This window comes from Aythya fuligula, chromosome 3 (assembly GCF_009819795.1).
Source record: "Aythya fuligula isolate bAytFul2 chromosome 3, bAytFul2.pri, whole genome shotgun sequence".
NCBI lineage: Eukaryota > Metazoa > Chordata > Aves > Anseriformes > Anatidae > Aythya > Aythya fuligula.
Genome location: NC_045561.1, coordinates 59,151,869 through 59,169,344, shown reverse-complemented (window position 1 = coordinate 59,169,344; position 17,476 = coordinate 59,151,869). Strand labels below are relative to the sequence as shown.

The 17,476-nt window shown below is 39.2% G+C and overlaps 1 protein-coding gene across 1 annotated transcript in view; it reads left to right on the top strand.

The window, feature by feature from the left end:
• Positions 1-17,243, top strand: part of ME1 (malic enzyme 1) — a 173,966-nt gene extending 156,723 nt beyond the window's left edge. Inside the window, exons 10-14 of the mRNA XM_032184259.1 lie at positions 6,590-6,695; positions 9,304-9,446; positions 11,708-11,881; positions 16,004-16,102; positions 16,884-17,243. Coding sequence (XP_032040150.1) covers positions 6,590-6,695; positions 9,304-9,446; positions 11,708-11,881; positions 16,004-16,102; positions 16,884-17,042 — 681 coding nt within the window. The 3' untranslated portion in view covers positions 17,043-17,243. The remainder of the gene's footprint in view (positions 1-6,589; positions 6,696-9,303; positions 9,447-11,707; positions 11,882-16,003; positions 16,103-16,883) is intronic.
• The last annotated feature ends 233 nt before the right edge of the window (positions 17,244-17,476 follow it).

Sequence of the window (17,476 nt, the reverse complement as noted above, 5' to 3'; positions counted from 1 at the left end):
TAGTTCCTAAATGAGCTAACACAGGAATGCCTGTCACCTGCAAGCCCTTGAGCTTCATTGGCATGTGACCAATGAGTTTTATCCATACCTTCATGTTTTTTTCTTCCATTTTGCTCATTGCTGTAACTGATATATATTCACCTTGAAGTCTGGCTATGGAGGGCATCTCATAGGTGCTGCCTACAGTCCTCCGTATAGTGTACCAGCAACCTACAGAAAGAGTTGAAGCCGTGTAGAGATTATCTCCCAACAGAGAGATATTACACCATCTTCTCCTGTGACTCTTAAATAAATCTTTTTCTCCCTTCTTCCTTGATGCTTTAATTTTTTCTTCTGCTTTAAATTCTACAATAAGGAACTCACAGGAAACATGCAAGTTAAAAACAAACCCAGAATCTTTTCCAGTTGGAAATGCTCTGCTTGCTAATAAACCACTTTGCTTTTTGGTCTTACAGTTCTCATGTTCTTTTGTGGTTCTCATGTCTTCAGTATTTGAGAACCTCAGATGAATTTATTAATTCATCTGTGTACTGATCTCTGTTCTCTTGTTTAAATAAGCTGCAGTTGACACAGTCAAATAGAGGCAAGTGTTTATATAAATAGATTTGTGCCTCCCTGGTTGAGAGACGGGACGAGTGCCAGCGCTGCCTCTAATGTGGGACAGTGCAGTCGTCAGGGTGCTCTGGCTTATTCTCAGCTGCCTCCAAGCTGATGGAAATAGCAAGTCTTGGAGAGCTTCCAGCCATGCCTCTATGCCTCTTGCCTCGCTGCTCTGCTCTTCAGCCTTGGTACGTGGGGCAACCCCTGGGAGACCAGTGCAAACAGGCCATGGCATTAGACTTCAAATTGGTAGCATTTGTGAGATTTGCCTCTTCATTTTTTTCACTACCTCGTATATATAATCTGCTGTGCAGCCTGGGCTCTTGTTTGTACAGCTGTTTTCGATGAGTTTTCTCAGGGTTTTTTGATGGGTCAGTCTTGTTTATTAGCTCACCCTCCGTTTGGTTCTATAGCTTGATATGAGTAAGTTTCTGTGGAAACTGTGATGATGTGCGCTTGCTTGAGGCCTGATCCCAGCATCTCTTCTGCGTGTTGTGCTGCTTATCAACCACGGTAACTAACAACTGAAATAAAAACAACAAACAAACAAACACCAAAAAAAATCTAAAAACTTCTATCAGCTCAAATCAAAAATACAAGCAGTTTTTCATAAAGCTCTTAACTACCAAGTTCTCTTACCTCATTTTGCTCATGGATTCAAAATCCTGGTGTCCAAGTCTTGCTATTAATAACAACAATACTAATATATAATAGCAATGGCCCTCTCTTACCCATAAGGGAGTAGAGATGTTTTAGGATTGCCAAGATCTTTCGTATGTAATGTCACAGAGAATCAGAGAATGCTGCTATTGTTTCTTTATCTCTGTACTTCATCTGCTGACTTAACACAGTCCACATTGTAACTCATTTGCTAATAAAGAATTTAGCTCATATTACTTTCCATCTGAGATACCACGGCTAGTATAGCAGCCTATCTGTTTTCAGGTTGCTTCGTTCTCTTTTGTTCAAACCCAAAGTATCCCGTAGGTTTCTTGGTACAAAATGATACTGTGATAGAGGCAATATTTTTCCCAAAAAAAGTCATTTCTGATATTTTCATTGAGTCTTTGCACTTAGGTTTTATTAATATTTTTGAGCATGTTTAACTCTTCACCTTTGGCAGTCTAGTGAAGGTGTATTGCGTTGTTTCTCTGGGCAGGCTGTGTACACATTAAAGAAGTTCTGGTTGTCTTCCTAGTGTTTCAGTATTTAGTTTGAGGCTTTTTATTCAAGCCAATTTCTTGTGATGCACCTAGCAAATTACCTCTTCTATAAAAGTTAAGGAAATAATATGGGAATATATAGCATTGAGAGATTTATGTAATGAAATGTTGGCTTTATTTTCTTCTTTTTCTGTGTATTTATTTTTCATTTCAATTCTTGGGATGCAGAATACATTTAGGAAGCTGAAGCAAGAAGGATATACAACCTGATGCAGGAAAGGTTCTTGTTATACATCATAGAAAACATATTAATACCATTTAAGATTACTGCTGTCTGAAGTAGATGAGTCTTCATACCTCTCTTTGAACAACAGTGCTCCTGGAAATGCTTCTGGAAAAATTCCTCTACTGCGTGGCAAGCATGGAGTCCCACAGTAAAACAGTGCAAATGTATTGAGGCTTGGCGTACTGAAAGGGATGCAACTTTAGATTTTTATTTTTATTTATATTTTGTGGTGGTCCTTTGGGGACCCAGGAGTTGGACTCGATGATCCTTGTTGGGTTCCTTCCAACTTGGATATTCTGTGATTTAGATCACTGATTTTCTGTGCCCTTTCCATTAAGTGAATGATTTTTAATAATGCCAAATGGGTAAGGTAGTGGACTCGGAAGACAAACAGAAACATGACCAAAGATGTTTTCACATAGAAGTCTCAGAGCACCATACAGAAGCCCAGAGCTCATTGAAATTCTTTCTTAGTGTTAGAGTATTTTGAATTTTACCTTCCCCTGTTGGAAGAAGAAGGGAAGTACCAGTGAGCTGCGTGCCGTGTTAATGTGCTAGGATTATGGAGACACATGCAGACCAGAGCAGTTTCTGATTTATGCTGTCGTGCAATGATCCTCTCCAGCTCATTTCCCAGCAGCAGATAGCCAGAGTTCAAAAGCTGGCTAAGCCAGAGCTGGAAAGGGAAATGTCAGAAGATGGGCTTGGGGTTTCTGAGAGGATTTTGAGCCAGTGCTGCTCCACGCTGACAGGTCCATCCGCAGGGCTTCTCTCCTGAGTCAGGAGCAGAGAGTGCAGAAAGTGGCAGGAAGCCAGAATCGAGACTTCTGCCTATTGGCTCCATCCTTTCCTCTCTGCTGTCTGACAAAAGCTCGGTGAATTCCCTTTTTGTCCATAGGTGTTGAGGGGAGACATGCCTGGAGACCTCTAATAAATGGACTGGCAGCCTCCTCGTTTGAGGCCAAACATGCAGAACCAAATTGCTTCTTCCTTCTTACAAGCCACAGATTGCCCTGTTGGCAGCGCACTGAAGGATGCTCGCAGTGCTCTTGCCACACCTAGTATTTTTGCTGAACTTCTCATTCCCCAAATTGGCAAATTCATATCTAAAACGCTGTCCCCTGAATTAGCAGAGTTTTGTAACCAAATCCCGTAGTTTTTAGGGAAGCATTATGTAGCTTCCCTTAGGATCACTGAATTTACAAATAAAATACAGTTCTTAGAAGCTATTCATATATACGTGTGTGTGTGTGTATATATATGTGTGTGTAACCCTAACCCTAGAATTTCTTTTACAGGCATTTTCCAAGCAAAAATCTCTATGTACATAGCTGTTGTTATTTTTGCTAAGCCACAGAATTTAGTATTTCATTCTTAGTTAATAGGCTAGAAAAATATTTACTTGGAGACATGATTCATTCTGAGTAATGGGATCAAGCTAATTGAGACCAAAGCCAAATAAAGAAGTTTATTTTTTTTTTTAATTTTAATTTTTTTTTTTTTTAATTAGAATGGTAGAAATTAAAGGTGTGAAATTAAGATAGGGCAGAAGGGAATCTGAGTGTAAGCTGCCCCACCTTGCTAGCAATAGACTTGGTAGCCAATGGCCCATGAAGGGTTGCAGTGGACCACATTCTGCTTACTTTTTAAGTACTCCTTGCAGCTAATTTAATGAGAGACAATCGTCATGGTCACTAGGAAATGGGGCTTTGAGTCCTTGGTGTTATCCATGAGTGTGTGAACTGCTCTTCCACCATCTTAATTTTAAAATGTTGAAGTATCTCCTTCAAAAGCCAACCAAATGTAAGACAGTACAAAGAGGTAACTGTTTCATGCAGGGTTATGGTTATTTTCATTTTTGTTTTAGTGAAAATTGAAAATAAAAGAATGCCAACATGCTTCTTCACAAAGATGTCCCAAAAATCTGCCTGTTCCCTTGTCCAGAGCTGAAAATCCTGGAGACCCTGAGCACCTGAGACAGGCTGAGGAGCGAGCTGGCCCCATGTTGCAGCTCCTAGAGGGGATTTCTTTTTTTCTTGGGCAGCCTGTTGGAGGCTGGATTCTAACACCAAATTGAAAATTGACCTCCCCAGTATCTTCCTGATAAGCAATTAAGAAGCCAGTTGAAAAAGTAACAGAAGATGGGACAGTTTGCCAAGGCACCTATTCCCAGATGGTCAGGGTAAGCCTTCCTCAAAGTCAGACTCCGTGGAGCACTTCAAATTCCAAAAACCAGCCCATTTTAATGGAAAAAAATATATAGCTTTTATTATAGCATTCTAAGTTATTTCTAGCAACAAGGTTTTGGCCTGGATTTTACAAATTCATTTGTTCTTTGGTGGCTAAAAAGAAAACTTCATGTTTTTTTTTCCCCTAAAGATATTAAGGGGAATTCCTGTTTTAAAGCGAGGCATCTAAAATGTGTGTGCATAGACTGTGGTGACATCTGCTGGAGTAGTGGGAAATGGCAGACTTCAAAATTTGCATTGACAGAGCGATTCAAGCAATGCGGTGCCAAAAATTGTTAATGTTGTGGCATTCTCTTAAGCCTGAGCAGTTTACATTTACCCACAAAGGAAACCAGGTGCCTGTATAGCAGGATTTCTGTGGTAATATTTCCAAGAGGACACTTAAGACCTGTATAAATACATGCAGACATAACCCTCTTAATTTGAAAACTATGTATTTTGGTCATGAAAAAAAAAGAAAAAAATCTGTAGAGGAGGATAAATCTCTGGAAATTCCTTGTAATCAGGGCTGAGTCAAGAAAAGCTGGTATCCTGTGAGGCAGAACAGCTCAGCTGGTCCTGACCACATAACAGACGTACCCAGCTTCCTGTGGTACCCTCTGGAAACTTTTCTTGCAGTTGAAAATGAAAAATTGCCTCCCATTCGGTATACCAGCTGCTGTGGGTTCTGCCTGAGGAGCAGCAGAGGAGCTTCAGTGATGCGATTTGCACGGTGACACATTGCAGGATCTTTTTCTGAAGTGCAATAACAGGTCATTTGTTCTCATTAAAATTAAGCAAAAAATGCTATTAAAAGAAGTAAATCCTGGCTTGAATCCAACAGTATGCAGGGTCCTAAGCTGAGTCAAAGTTGCCAGATTGACAGGCTTCAGAGGAATCATGGAAATAATTCTGTTCCAGTACTTCAGCGTAGTTTTAGTGAACTTGCTGGGATTAGGGAAATTTTTGTCTTGTCAGTTGGTTACGATGGAGCTGGAGATGCAAGGGATATGTATGTTGTGGATGTGGATGAGTTGTTCTTATCCCGTTGTACTGAGTCTGGTAAAACCACCACACCCATCCCCGGAGGTGTTCAAGGCCAGGCTGGATGGGGCTTTGAGCAACCTGGGTCTGCTGGTAGGTGCCCCTGCCCATGACAGGGGAGTTGAAATTGGATGGGCTTTAAGGGCCCTTCCAACCCAAACCTTTCCGTGATTCTATGTTTCTGTGTATCTGTTCTTAGCTACTTGGTTAAAATTATGTTTAACATCCTATTTTCCTCATGTACTTCCCTATGTATCTACATCCTCTACTACTTGCTGAAATTGTGAGATGTTTGAGGGTCTGGCACTGCCTTTTAGATTTATGTTTGAAAAGTGCCCTCGCAGTGATGTTTTCTGAGGCATAAGAACAAAATGAGTGGTGGAAGCATGCACATTGTAAACTGTTCTGCTGATATTTTTAAGTGTGTGTGTATAGACATAGGTCCACATGTTTAGAAAATGTAATTTTCATAAGATCTGGCCCCTTCTTGCCCCCCACTCCATGTTACCTTGAGCTTGAAGCCTGTTTGCAGCCCAGTCAATGTCAGTGCTGTTCTGTAGCCCTTTTTCCTGCATCTATCATACTCCATTTGGAAACCCTGGTGGGCATCAGTGGAAATTGCCAGTATAGGTCAAGTTAAAAGTTGTTTCACAGCTAAGTCAATTTTGTTAATACAACAACAGTGTGCCAGACAGCTGATTATAATTATGGCTAGAATGAATGAATGACTGAAATATAAAAAATGCGGAGCAAAATATGGTCTCCCCGATGCTTCCCCACCCCATATAGTCTGTATCCTTTTAGGGTAGAGCAAACCTGAAAAAGCTCAGAAACTAAGGTAGGATAAGTTATGAATCTCTCTGTTCCAGCACTTCTGTGCTGTTTGTTATATAAATATATTTGTGCTTCATCATTAATAACGTTAAGAGTTTGACCAAATGTTAACAGTTGTGAAAACTTTAAGAATTCTTCAAAGAAGAAACTTGTGATGATTTTGTTTAATTGTTAATACAGTTGGGTTCTAGAGCTTTTATGAATATAAAATAAAATTAATTTAACTTACCTACTTCTCAGATAAATAGATTTGTCCTAAGCATGTTAGCTGTATACACAGTAACTTTTTCTGATATGTTTTTTTTTTAGGTAGACACCAAAGCAGGAATGAAAATAGGACATGTTAAACCAGATACTTTAGAAGCTGATTATCCCAGGATATCAGGTTCCAGTAAGCTTATAATAAATGTCTTTTTCCTTCTTCTCTCACTCAGGGGCGTGCCTCATTGACAGCTGAGAAAACTCGATTTGCACATGAACATGCTGAAATGAAAAATCTAGAAGATATTGTTAAAGATATAAAACCGTCTGTGTTAATAGGTAATTTCTTTTACTTTAAAGCAATGACCTTATTCTTCCTTTGAAAAAAAAACCGGGGACGTGATTTCGTCTGAAGACAAGATCAAGTTCCTCTGAACAGAGTTTACCTTTGTGTTATTTTAGAAAACACTGCGTGCATAATGGACTTCTATTAAGCACTTACACAAATAGTGGCTATCCAAGCATGTAACACTGTTTTCACTCCAAACCATCCATTTTACAGGGGGGATAATCCAAGTTGTTTTAAACATCTAATACAGAACCTTATCACCTTCCTAAATTACTTGTGATCTGATGTGGACAGTGTAATACAAATGACCTCAAACTTAGACTGAGAAAACAGAGCTAAGCACATGCAAATCTATGTAGTTATGAGCCAGTTGCATCTGAATCTTCTTTTTCTTCATATTGGGGTCCCTTACCATCAGTTCTTTGTAAAAACGAAAACACAGATTTTACAAAGACTTTTATTTTGCAGGATTTTGATCTCAGTAAAGGATTGTTCATCTCGTTGCATTTTGTTTATTATATCTCAGTGACAGTTTCAGGAATAAACAGCAAATACACTTGAATCATTTCTTTATAAAACTTGAAAATTTATCTATCTGCCTAGTAAAATCATTCATGAGATGCTAGAAAATCTGAAATGCCACAGTGAAAATTATGCTACATGTTAAGAGCTACTTTTTTGAGTATGCCTTGACCGTATGGCCCTTGCTTAGTAAAATCAGCTTTTGACAATGGTGATAAATGAAACTTGGCTTAATGTTTTCTCTGCCGCATAAATATAAAAGAAAGATGCTGCATAAATATGTAAGACTACAAGATGGAGACTAAGTAGTCTAGAGAATTTATTTAGGAGCATACAAGTCTGAAGAAACTAGTGGAACTGAAGAACTGAATTTAAAATCAGTGATAGTTATATAGATAAACTTTTATCCACTTAAGTGTACATACTGAAGGAATATTTGCTGTAATGAAACAAGGATGTTTACTGTATGTAATATTTTCATATTTATACCTATGTAGCACTTTCCCTCGTGGCTGTATAAGGAAGGATCTTCCAACAGAAACAGCAATGAAAATTAATTCTTTCTTTTTTTCTTTCTTTTTTTTTTTTTTTTTTTTTTTTTTTCAGTTTGGGTGACTAGTTATTCAGTATCTTCCCTAGGCAGCAGGAGTCATGGGGAAATATGTTGATACTCCTTTTCTCAATATTTGACTTAACTCTGTCTCAGTAAATCCACCTATATTTCATTGCCTGCAATTGCTTGGGGAAAAGCCTTACCCTAGCTGGATCAAACACAAAAAAATTACTATTTTAATAACAAGGACAGAAAAATATAATTTTTTCTGGGCATTTTGTTTTAACTTGAATGTTGTCATTCTTACAAATAGCTGTCCAGAAGCAGTTCTGGAAGACATTAAACATTTGGCAACTGCAGACTTAACCAGAAACAAAGGTGTATAACAGGTCCTTGTATAAGTGAGTCAAAATCATGACTGTTCATTAAACATACAGTGGCCCAGCTGATCTAGCAGAGCTTTTGCTTCTATGCATCCTTGTCTATTCATAGCAAAAAGAAAAAAGAAGTATGGAACAGAAATGTTTGAGCAAGAAATGATTAAACTTTGGGAGAAGTCATAGATTTGCACCAATTGCAAAGTTGCCTTTTTTTTTTTTTTAATTTCATTTTTTATTTTTAGCCAGGGAATAAGAACAAAGGAGATTTATTTGGATTCAAACCAAATGGGCCTTAGGCATCACTGTGCCCAAGTTAATACCTAAACCAATCCTCGGATTCCCAACTGATGTAGATGAGACAGAAATACAAGGTTACTTGGCATCTCAGAAACACAACACTCCCCCAGCTTTTGGCTGGTGAAACATCCGAGGTTCCAAATGCGATGCACTGGCTGCACTTCTGCCCTGTAGCAGAATCTGACTTAAATGATGTGCTTTCATACCAAAAGACTGTCATTTAGTCCCTGTAAAAAACATTTATAAGTGCAGACAGTATTGGAGAATAGAAAAAGCATTATTTTTAATCTCTTGTGAGATGGAAAGGGATGCCTTTTAAAAGATTGTTGCTATCAGGGAAGCCTTAGACTTGGAACTGGAGTGATTCATCAGTTGAGGCCGGAGATGACAGCATGACCAGCTTGTAGGAAGACTTTTATTTTGTTCTCTTCTTGTCATCAAAAAAAGTTGCAAACCAACACACTGCATTTGAGAGAAACCATTCAGTCTATTGCGTGAGACTAGGAGACAGATGCACCGATCTGCTCGGTTTGGGACTTATCTGCAATTAGGTGATACATTTCTATCATACGTAAAGGGCCTGACAAAAGCGAAGTGAGAAATTTGCCCAACAGTACAGGGGTGGATAGGTCCTGTCATATGTTTGGGATAACACTTAAAGTTCACTGTTGCAAAGTACTTTATAGAAAACTTTTTTTCTAACCATAAATGTTAAGAAAGAGGTTGAACTGCATTTTAAACAGGGAGGTGTGCAGTAAAAGAAACTGTTCTTCGGAGTGTGACGTGCATAACTTACCTTGAACTAATTACCTTTGTCTGCTTGTTGTGTGTGTTTTTCTTGTTTAGGAGTTGCTGCAATTGGTGGTGCTTTTACTAAAGAGATTCTTCAGGATATGGCTGCTTTCAACAAACGTCCTATTATTTTTGCTCTCAGCAATCCTACCAGCAAAGCAGAGTGCACTGCTGAGCAGTGCTACAAATACACAGAGGTAACCAAAGATGAATATGTCTGGTACATGTAATAAAAATTAAATCTTAAATTTTAAATGAGAGAAAGATAAAGGGTAAAATAACAAATATTAATAGTGTCTCTGTAGATAAAAAAAAAATAGTTAAGTAGCATTTTTTTCAAATCTTACTGAGACAGTTTCACTTAAAAAAAAAAGAATAGGTTTTATTGGTGTAAAGCAAGACTCATTGTATTTATTATAACTGAAGTACCAGTAACTGTCCATCATTAAAGCCTTATGCCTGTTTTTGAACTGTACCATTTAATTAACACATACACAGCAGCATGCTTTTCATTTGAGATTTTATAAATACTCTTTAGGGTAAGAAAATACGTCAGTAAAGGAAATGGAATCTTTAAAACAAATATTAAGAATTGGGGTAATGATTGACTTCTTACAAGGATTTTTTATTACGGAGGCACAGGTGAAAGAGAACTGTGTTTGCTTATTTATTATTGTCGTACCTAAGTGCTAGGAAACGCATTATCCTGTAGTTCAGTCTAGAATTTGCCATGTATGATTAGTTGACTATATATATGTTTTATAATGGCTTATGTTAGGATTTCTTGTCCAGTATAGGGCAGTTTGAATGACAGTTTCAGTGTTTAAAAGACAAATTTAGCATGCCCATTCCCCACTGAAAAGAACACAATTACAGTGCAGTGGGCTGCATGAAGGGTTGGCTATAACGGGTAACAACATCTGGTAGGCAGAGCAAAGGATACACTGGACCATTTGATCTGTCACCAAAGCATATAATAAGCAGGTCAGGAAAATACTGCAGGACTCCAAACTAAACAGAATATTCTTCTGAAGAGCTGAATAGCAACGGTGATGTATTTTAAAATGCACATTTTCAGTTCTCTAAAATAGGCGTAGATATTTCTGATACAAAGGGCCTCCAGTATTTAACAGTGACATTTATCACTTCAGCAGTGCTAGCATAAATAAAGGCTGGCTTTTCTTCCCCACCTAAATTTACTGCTTAAATTCTAGGGTCCTCCCTAGGTCCTTTGGGCTGGCAGTGCAGAGCCTCTGGGCTGTTATTTCTTCCCTTGATGCTCTGAAGCTGCTGTGCCTGCTTTCGAAATGACTCCTCTCTCCCTGCGTATCAGAAATGACCTGGGAGAGTCTCCGAATGCAGTGCTGCAGATGAGCCACTTGTGTGGTTCCTCTCCTGTCACCCCTGAACGGCACCAGGTTGTGCTGGCCCCGGCTCGGGTCAGGGTCTTTCTCAACCCAGGTGCAAAGTGAGACTGGAGGCTCGCTGACAGCCCGTCTCTCAGTGCTCTGATAGCATCACAGCTCTGACTGAGCGATACCTGGCCTAATGCTCCGGTGAACTAGTTAGAGCAATTAGCAACCTGAGCCTTGTCCTCATTCCCGGGCCACCCCATACTCCTCTGTCCCTGCCTGGCGCCTGTGCAGAGCTGGCCCCGTGCAGCTCCCTCCTGCTCAGCGAGGAGAGGAAAGGAGCCTGGGAGCACACCACGTTCGTGTTCAGAGGTCCCATGTCAGCTGCAGGTTATGGTATAATATGTATCCATAGAGCTAAGCCCTCTAAATCCCCCAGACAAGCAGGCTTTTCCCTACTGCCCACTGGGCCAGCCTGCGCCTGGTGCTTGGGACCTATCTGGGACAGCAGCACTGCCTGGAACACTTGGCAGTACCCAAAAACCTGCTAGGAAACATGCACAGGTTATCAGTATTGGGTGATCACACACCAGCTCCTGAGCTGGTGCCCAAGCGCCATCCAGAGGTGCAGCACTTAGCAGCATTGGTGTTATTTTTGTGTAAGATTTGCTGTTGTTTTGGGAAAAAAAATCCAGTAGCATCAGCCAGCATTACCATGACAATATCATTCCGTTCCGTTTTACAGCTCTAGGTGTGTACTTTCTTTCAATGTACTTCCTTTAGTGTGGACACACACAAGGAATAATTGGTGCTGGCCTTCACTTCTTCATTCTCTAAATTGTACATATAAGCTGTCTTACCTGAATAAGGCAACATGTGCTCTGTGACATCAGGTAGCCACAGAGCATCACCAGTAATCACTAGGATCAGCATCCTGATGCTCTTGAACCATACTCAATCACATAGCTCTAACACTCTCTTAGAAGAGAGATTAAGTAGACGTAAGCCAGCCTCCGTGGTGGCAGATATTTAAAAGGATTAGCAAAATATTTTAACAACATACTCTGAAATAACATTATTTCTTTGTCTTTCTTGTTACAACACAGGGACGTGGTATTTTTGCCAGTGGAAGTCCTTTTGATCCTGTCACTCTTCCAAACGGAAAAACTCTGTATCCTGGACAGGGTAACAATTCCTATGTGTTCCCTGGAGTTGCCCTTGGTGTTATTGCATGCGGACTGAAACATATTGGTGAGGATGTGTTCCTCACAACTGCTGAGGTACTGTATTAAAAATCATTTACATTTCTTCATTTAGTAACTTGGTAATAATGATCAAAGAAACAGAAATACCTAAACATTCTCTTTAAAATTGGAAAAAGAGTGGGTTTTTTGTTTGTTTGTTTGTTTTTGGGGTAAGATCTTTATTTGCAAGGTATATTGTTTCTTTTTAGAGTCTATAAATGTTCCAAAGGTCACATGATAGAAACTTCACCTTCTGTTGGAAAGGAAGTGAGAGCAGGACTTCAGTGTACAGTTTGCATACACGCGCACATGAGTTTAATTTTAGACTGAAAGGACTCTATTCTGATGTTTGTAGCTTTGGGGTGACTTTTGTCAACTTTACTTACAGAAGTTATTTTAATTCTTTAAGCTTCTTGCTGGTTTTGAGCAGAGCTGTTGGCATAATTTTCTGTGGAGCTCCTTTACCAACAGCTGGTGAAAATGCTCCATTGCCTTCTGGTTCTTTGCACCTCAGTTTGACGAAATGATGATGTTATTCTTCCGATTTTCTTTCATATCCTTTTCTGCATTGGTTATTCTCTTTCCTCAGGCATTTTTAATTTTTTTTTTTTTTTTTTTTTTTTTTGTGATGTCGTCCTCCTATTGGTCTGTCTTCCTTTATCTCCACTCAGTGGACAAGAGATAAACAGTAAGCAAGCACATTTGGTTCCAGTGATTGTTCAAAATCTGACATCTGCTTTCTTACAGTATTGATAAATTCACAATTGTATCTTCAGCACATATGGGAGAAGAATCTAGCATTTTTCATTTAGAATCCCTTCATCAAACAAAATAAATTGCCTGCAGAATTTGAAATCAAATTCTCTTACACTTTTTCTATTTTCCCAAAAAAAATCCCCCAAAGCTATAAGTCAATCTTTCTGTAGCTGCTTCACACTTAAGGTTACAGCTTTCTATGCTTCGCTGTGTCCATCACCTTTGCTGGTCATCCAGACTGAACCTTTACCTCTTCTTACTCTGACCTTTTCCTTGTCCCTGACTTCCTGCACTGTCCTGATGTTCCTGTCTCCCTCACTGCCTGTTCTGCTCTTGGATGGCATCAGAGAACGGAGAATACATCAGTAGTGTAGGTACTATACAGAGGAAGCCTATAAGAATGCAATTAGATTAGATAAGAGGTTATTATGGAACAATCAAAAAAAGAGAGAGAAAAGGTTACACCACATTGCAAAAGTGGGAATGTCTGATGCAACTCTTCAAAATCTCTACGGGATATTGCATTCCAGGATTCCTATTCCTTGTGTTCCCCTTCATGGATTTAATGGAAGAAAGTGGTCCTTTACTATCTTCCTGAGGCAATTCGTAGGCAACATGATCCTGTGACTGAGCTTTCTTAAAAGGCGGGCACTTGCACGCTGCCATAGCTGGATTGCTGAAGTTTTTTGAAAAAACTATGGCATACTATGGCACCCTTTAAAAGTTTGCCAGCAGCTTGCCCTCTATGAGAAAGACATTCACAATTTCCATCTTTAAAATTAGCAAAAGGTCCAGACTGTCTCCACTGGCTTTAACCATCCTAGGAGGGCAGTGATCCATTTTGTAAGTCTTGGGATAATTATATCCTCCCTGTAAGTCCTCCCCTGTAATTTCAGTTGGATATGGTGATCTTCGTTTGCTGGTCTAAGCTGCTGTGTTAAACAGCTGTCTTACTTCATTTTAGAAGTTGCTTCATTTAGGTTTGGGTGAAATGGCCTCTATATGTAGAAAGCTGATGGACGAAAGGTGACATGACACATCTGTAGGTCAAACTGCAGTTAGGCAGTCTGTGAAGTCACCTAAAATCCATTGTGAAACGTAACTGTCAGAGAAGTAGAATGGTATCAGAAATTTTGAGGACAATTTTAAATTCTCTCTTGAAATGAGTGGCGTCCTCTGGGAAAATCCCTAGTAAAGCTTGACACATAAAAAAAAAATTTCTTGCATAGAAAATATCTGTTGGCACCAAGTTCAGTGGGTGGCTATTTGCAATATGCCTGGAATTAAGGCTGTTCACATCTGTTCTCCCTCATTGTGAGAGGCAGTATGTGACTGGGGCTTGGGTGAGCTCGAGGCAGTTACTGACCTAACAGATTTCAAAGGTTTCTTGCAGAAGAGGTAGCAGAGGCATTAAGGCCAGGAGAGCTGCTTAGAGGCCCTTACCTGAAATTATCATACAAAGCAAAGGCTTTTTTTTTTTTTCCTGGACTTTTTCAGGGAAAAATCACAACAGTTTCATGTTTTTTTAGGATATTTATTAGTGTTCTCCATTAGAAACGGAAGTGCCCAAGAGGCTGCAGAAGTTAAAGCACCAAAAAGATGCTATTTAAATAAAGGGACCTTCTCAGTTTGTGGTGGTAGCTTACCTGAAAAACTAAAAAACAAGTGGCCCAGGCTGTGTGCCTGCAACTGCTGTCTTCTTGCTTTGCCATCTCTCCAGTTAGATCTGATAAAAGTCTTGAACAGCTTGTTACAACTACCACAAATTCTACTTTCAGTGTTCTTTTCTTCATGCCAGGTAACACAGAATTTAACTTTGATTTTGATTGACAAATCTAAGGTACTGTGAGCTGTAATACCTCTTAATTGCAGGTGATTTCTCTGATGACAAAGGACATTACCTGTTCGTCTAAGTCCTACCAACCACAACAAGAAGGACAGGGAATGATGAACTAATGAAATATTCTTGGCACATGTGCCCTACAGTTAAATTACTCCAGAAATACTGCTATTTAATCCTTTCACTATAAAAAACATGTCCTCCAAAAGCCAAGATGCCCCACTTGCTTTATACCATTTGTTCAACCTTGGCTGCCTTTCACTGAGATTCTGGAATAAGGCTTAGCTAAATTTCTCTGTTAAAAACTTACATTTGTTAAACTTTAAATGGTGAACGTGGCCACACTGTGTCAGACCTAAGATCCATACAGCCCAGTAGCAGAAGCTGAGGAAAAGAGCATAAATAAGGGGAAAGGACAGAGTGAGCCTTCTGCTGAAAATGGCTTCTCAACACTGTGTTAAACAGACTTCTGGAGCTGGAAGTTTTATCCCTGCATGGCTTTCTCTCATAAATTAGCCTGATGGCTTTTTGAACATGTTTGTGCATTAGAACATCTTTTGGCAATTAGTAGCACAATTTAATTATGAGTTCTGTGGAAAAAAAAACTTCTCCTTTCATGATTTCCTTCTGTCTGAGGATTTGGCTTTCCTATACTAGTATGAGAATTAATCACCTTCAGTTGTCTTTTATATTTTCTTTCAGTCTTCTCGTGTCTTCCTTCACAAGTCTATAGTACTCCTCCATGTACAAAAACTAACCTTTTGATCATCCTTGTCACTCTTTACACCATTCAGGATTCTACCCTATTCTTGCTTGAAGTAGGTGAAGAGAAAATGCAGACAATTCAAAGTGATGTTACATTGAGAATTTATATGTTGGTTTAATTGCATTTTCTTTTTTTGCCTCTCTTAATTCCAAATGTAAATTCATCCTGTGCACACCTTGTTTTGTCAAAGGGCTGTGCACCGCTTTTAGATAACCTAGTTGCTGTTACAGAAGGCAAAGCCTAGATCTTATGTTATTGTAGCTCCACCTAGTGGATTTTTTTTTTCTTTTTTTTTTTTTTCTGTATTTCTCAATATCAGATGTATGTTTGCTCTATTTCTCAACATCAGATTAAAGCGTAAACAAGTAGTTTACCTTCATTAGTTATACTGAACGGGAGTATCTAGTCTCTTGCTGCCCTTGTTACCATTTCCCCTCCAAATGCAAAAACCTTACTGCACCCGCCAGGGTATTGGGTAGGGTACAGAGGGGAGCAGTTCCTCTGTGAACCTGGAGTTACCGCAGTGTTAGCTGCTTAATTCAGACTTTTTACCTGCTTCTGCCAGGAGGACAAGCTGATAATAGCCAGGCACCTCTCATAACTCCCTACATTTCTAGCTCTCAGGTAGTTGTACCTAATGATCAGGCTGGCTGTTAAAAACACTACCCAGGTGGATTAAGCAGTACCTGTATGATTTGCCAAAGCAGAATCATTTCTTTGTGTAAGACTAGATCACCATATAATAAAGCTACAGCAGTATCTCATTTGAAGTTCAACACATCTGCTTTATTTTCAGGTAATAGCTGAGCAAGTTTCAGAGGAGAATTTACAGGAAGGTCGCCTGTACCCTCCTTTAGTCACAATTCAGCACGTGTCACTGAAAATTGCTGTGAGGGTAAGTTACTTCAGTCTTTTCTGGCTTCTTTTGTTCCCACTCTCTCTATGTAATTGAGCATTTAATTAGATCAGCTAACGCATCTCTACACAAGCTCAAGTTGATTTACATCAATCTGGGTCTAGAGTAGCTTCTAAATTAAATTTAAATTCATGCAGGTAACCCCAGGTTTAATCCCAATACACGGAGGAAAGAGATGGAACTATGGCAAGGGTTTGTTTATTGATGTGAGAGTGGAGTGCTGTCTGTAGAGCCCAAACTACTGTCCTCCAGGTGGGCACTGGTCCCCAGGTTGTCCGTCATGAGAGCTGCACAGCTGAAGGCTTTTGGCCCTTCCTAATTACCAGTTGCCTGTTGAGAGAGTAAATCACACCCTTCATCCAGATACCATTTCCATTTGTTCCAGCCCTTGTTCTGGCCTATCAGAAAAACTAACTACAGGGGATGCGTTCTGTTTATAGCTCAGGTTTTCCAGAGGGAAGGAGGATTAATTTGGTTTTTACTGGCAAATGCAGAGAGGATGTGAATAGACTTTCAGTAACTGACCTAAACCTGCAGTTTACCAAGAAATTTGGCTGCCCAGGGGAGAGGAAGCTTTCAAATAACGTACCTATCCCAGTTTATCCCTTCGTCAACCAGCATGTCAACCTTCTTTTCTTTCACAGATGAATGTCCAGATAAAAGACATCTTTCTATTCCTACTAATTCCTACTTTTAAATCCTGTTAAATGTACTCAAATAGTTTATGAGCACTAACTAGGATTTTAATATATCATTTCAGATTGCAGAGGAAGCCTACAGGAATAACACTGCCTCCACCTATCCTCAGCCCAAGGACCTAGAAGCCTTCATCCAGTCTCAGATTTACAGCACTGATTATAACAGCTTCGTGGCTGACTCATATACCTGGCCTGAAGAAGCGATGAAAGTGAAACTGTAAATATTTAATGAAGAACAAACAGATTAGCAGGAGAGAAAAAGCATTAAAATATTCAGAACATTTCTACCTAGTGAGCCTAAGAGTAGTTAATTTTTTAAGATGGAAAAAACTTTTTCTAAATTGTAATATTTGGTTAGAAACTCAGATTAAGAAGTCATATTAATTATACATGAGAAAATAAAAATTAATCTGAGAAATGTATTTGTGTTGTTGTTTTTTTATTGTTATTGCACTTGAAATATCCTACACTATGGTTTTCACAGATCCTTTTGTTATCAAAGTAAGTGGTTGTACCTTCAGTTCAGAGTTGTGTCACAAGTGTCAATAAGAACTTAAGCAGACAAATGGTACAATGGAAAATTAGGAAATACATACAGTGACTGTTTAATCCATTACAGGTCACAATGTAATTTGCACAAATTGTCAAGCAAATT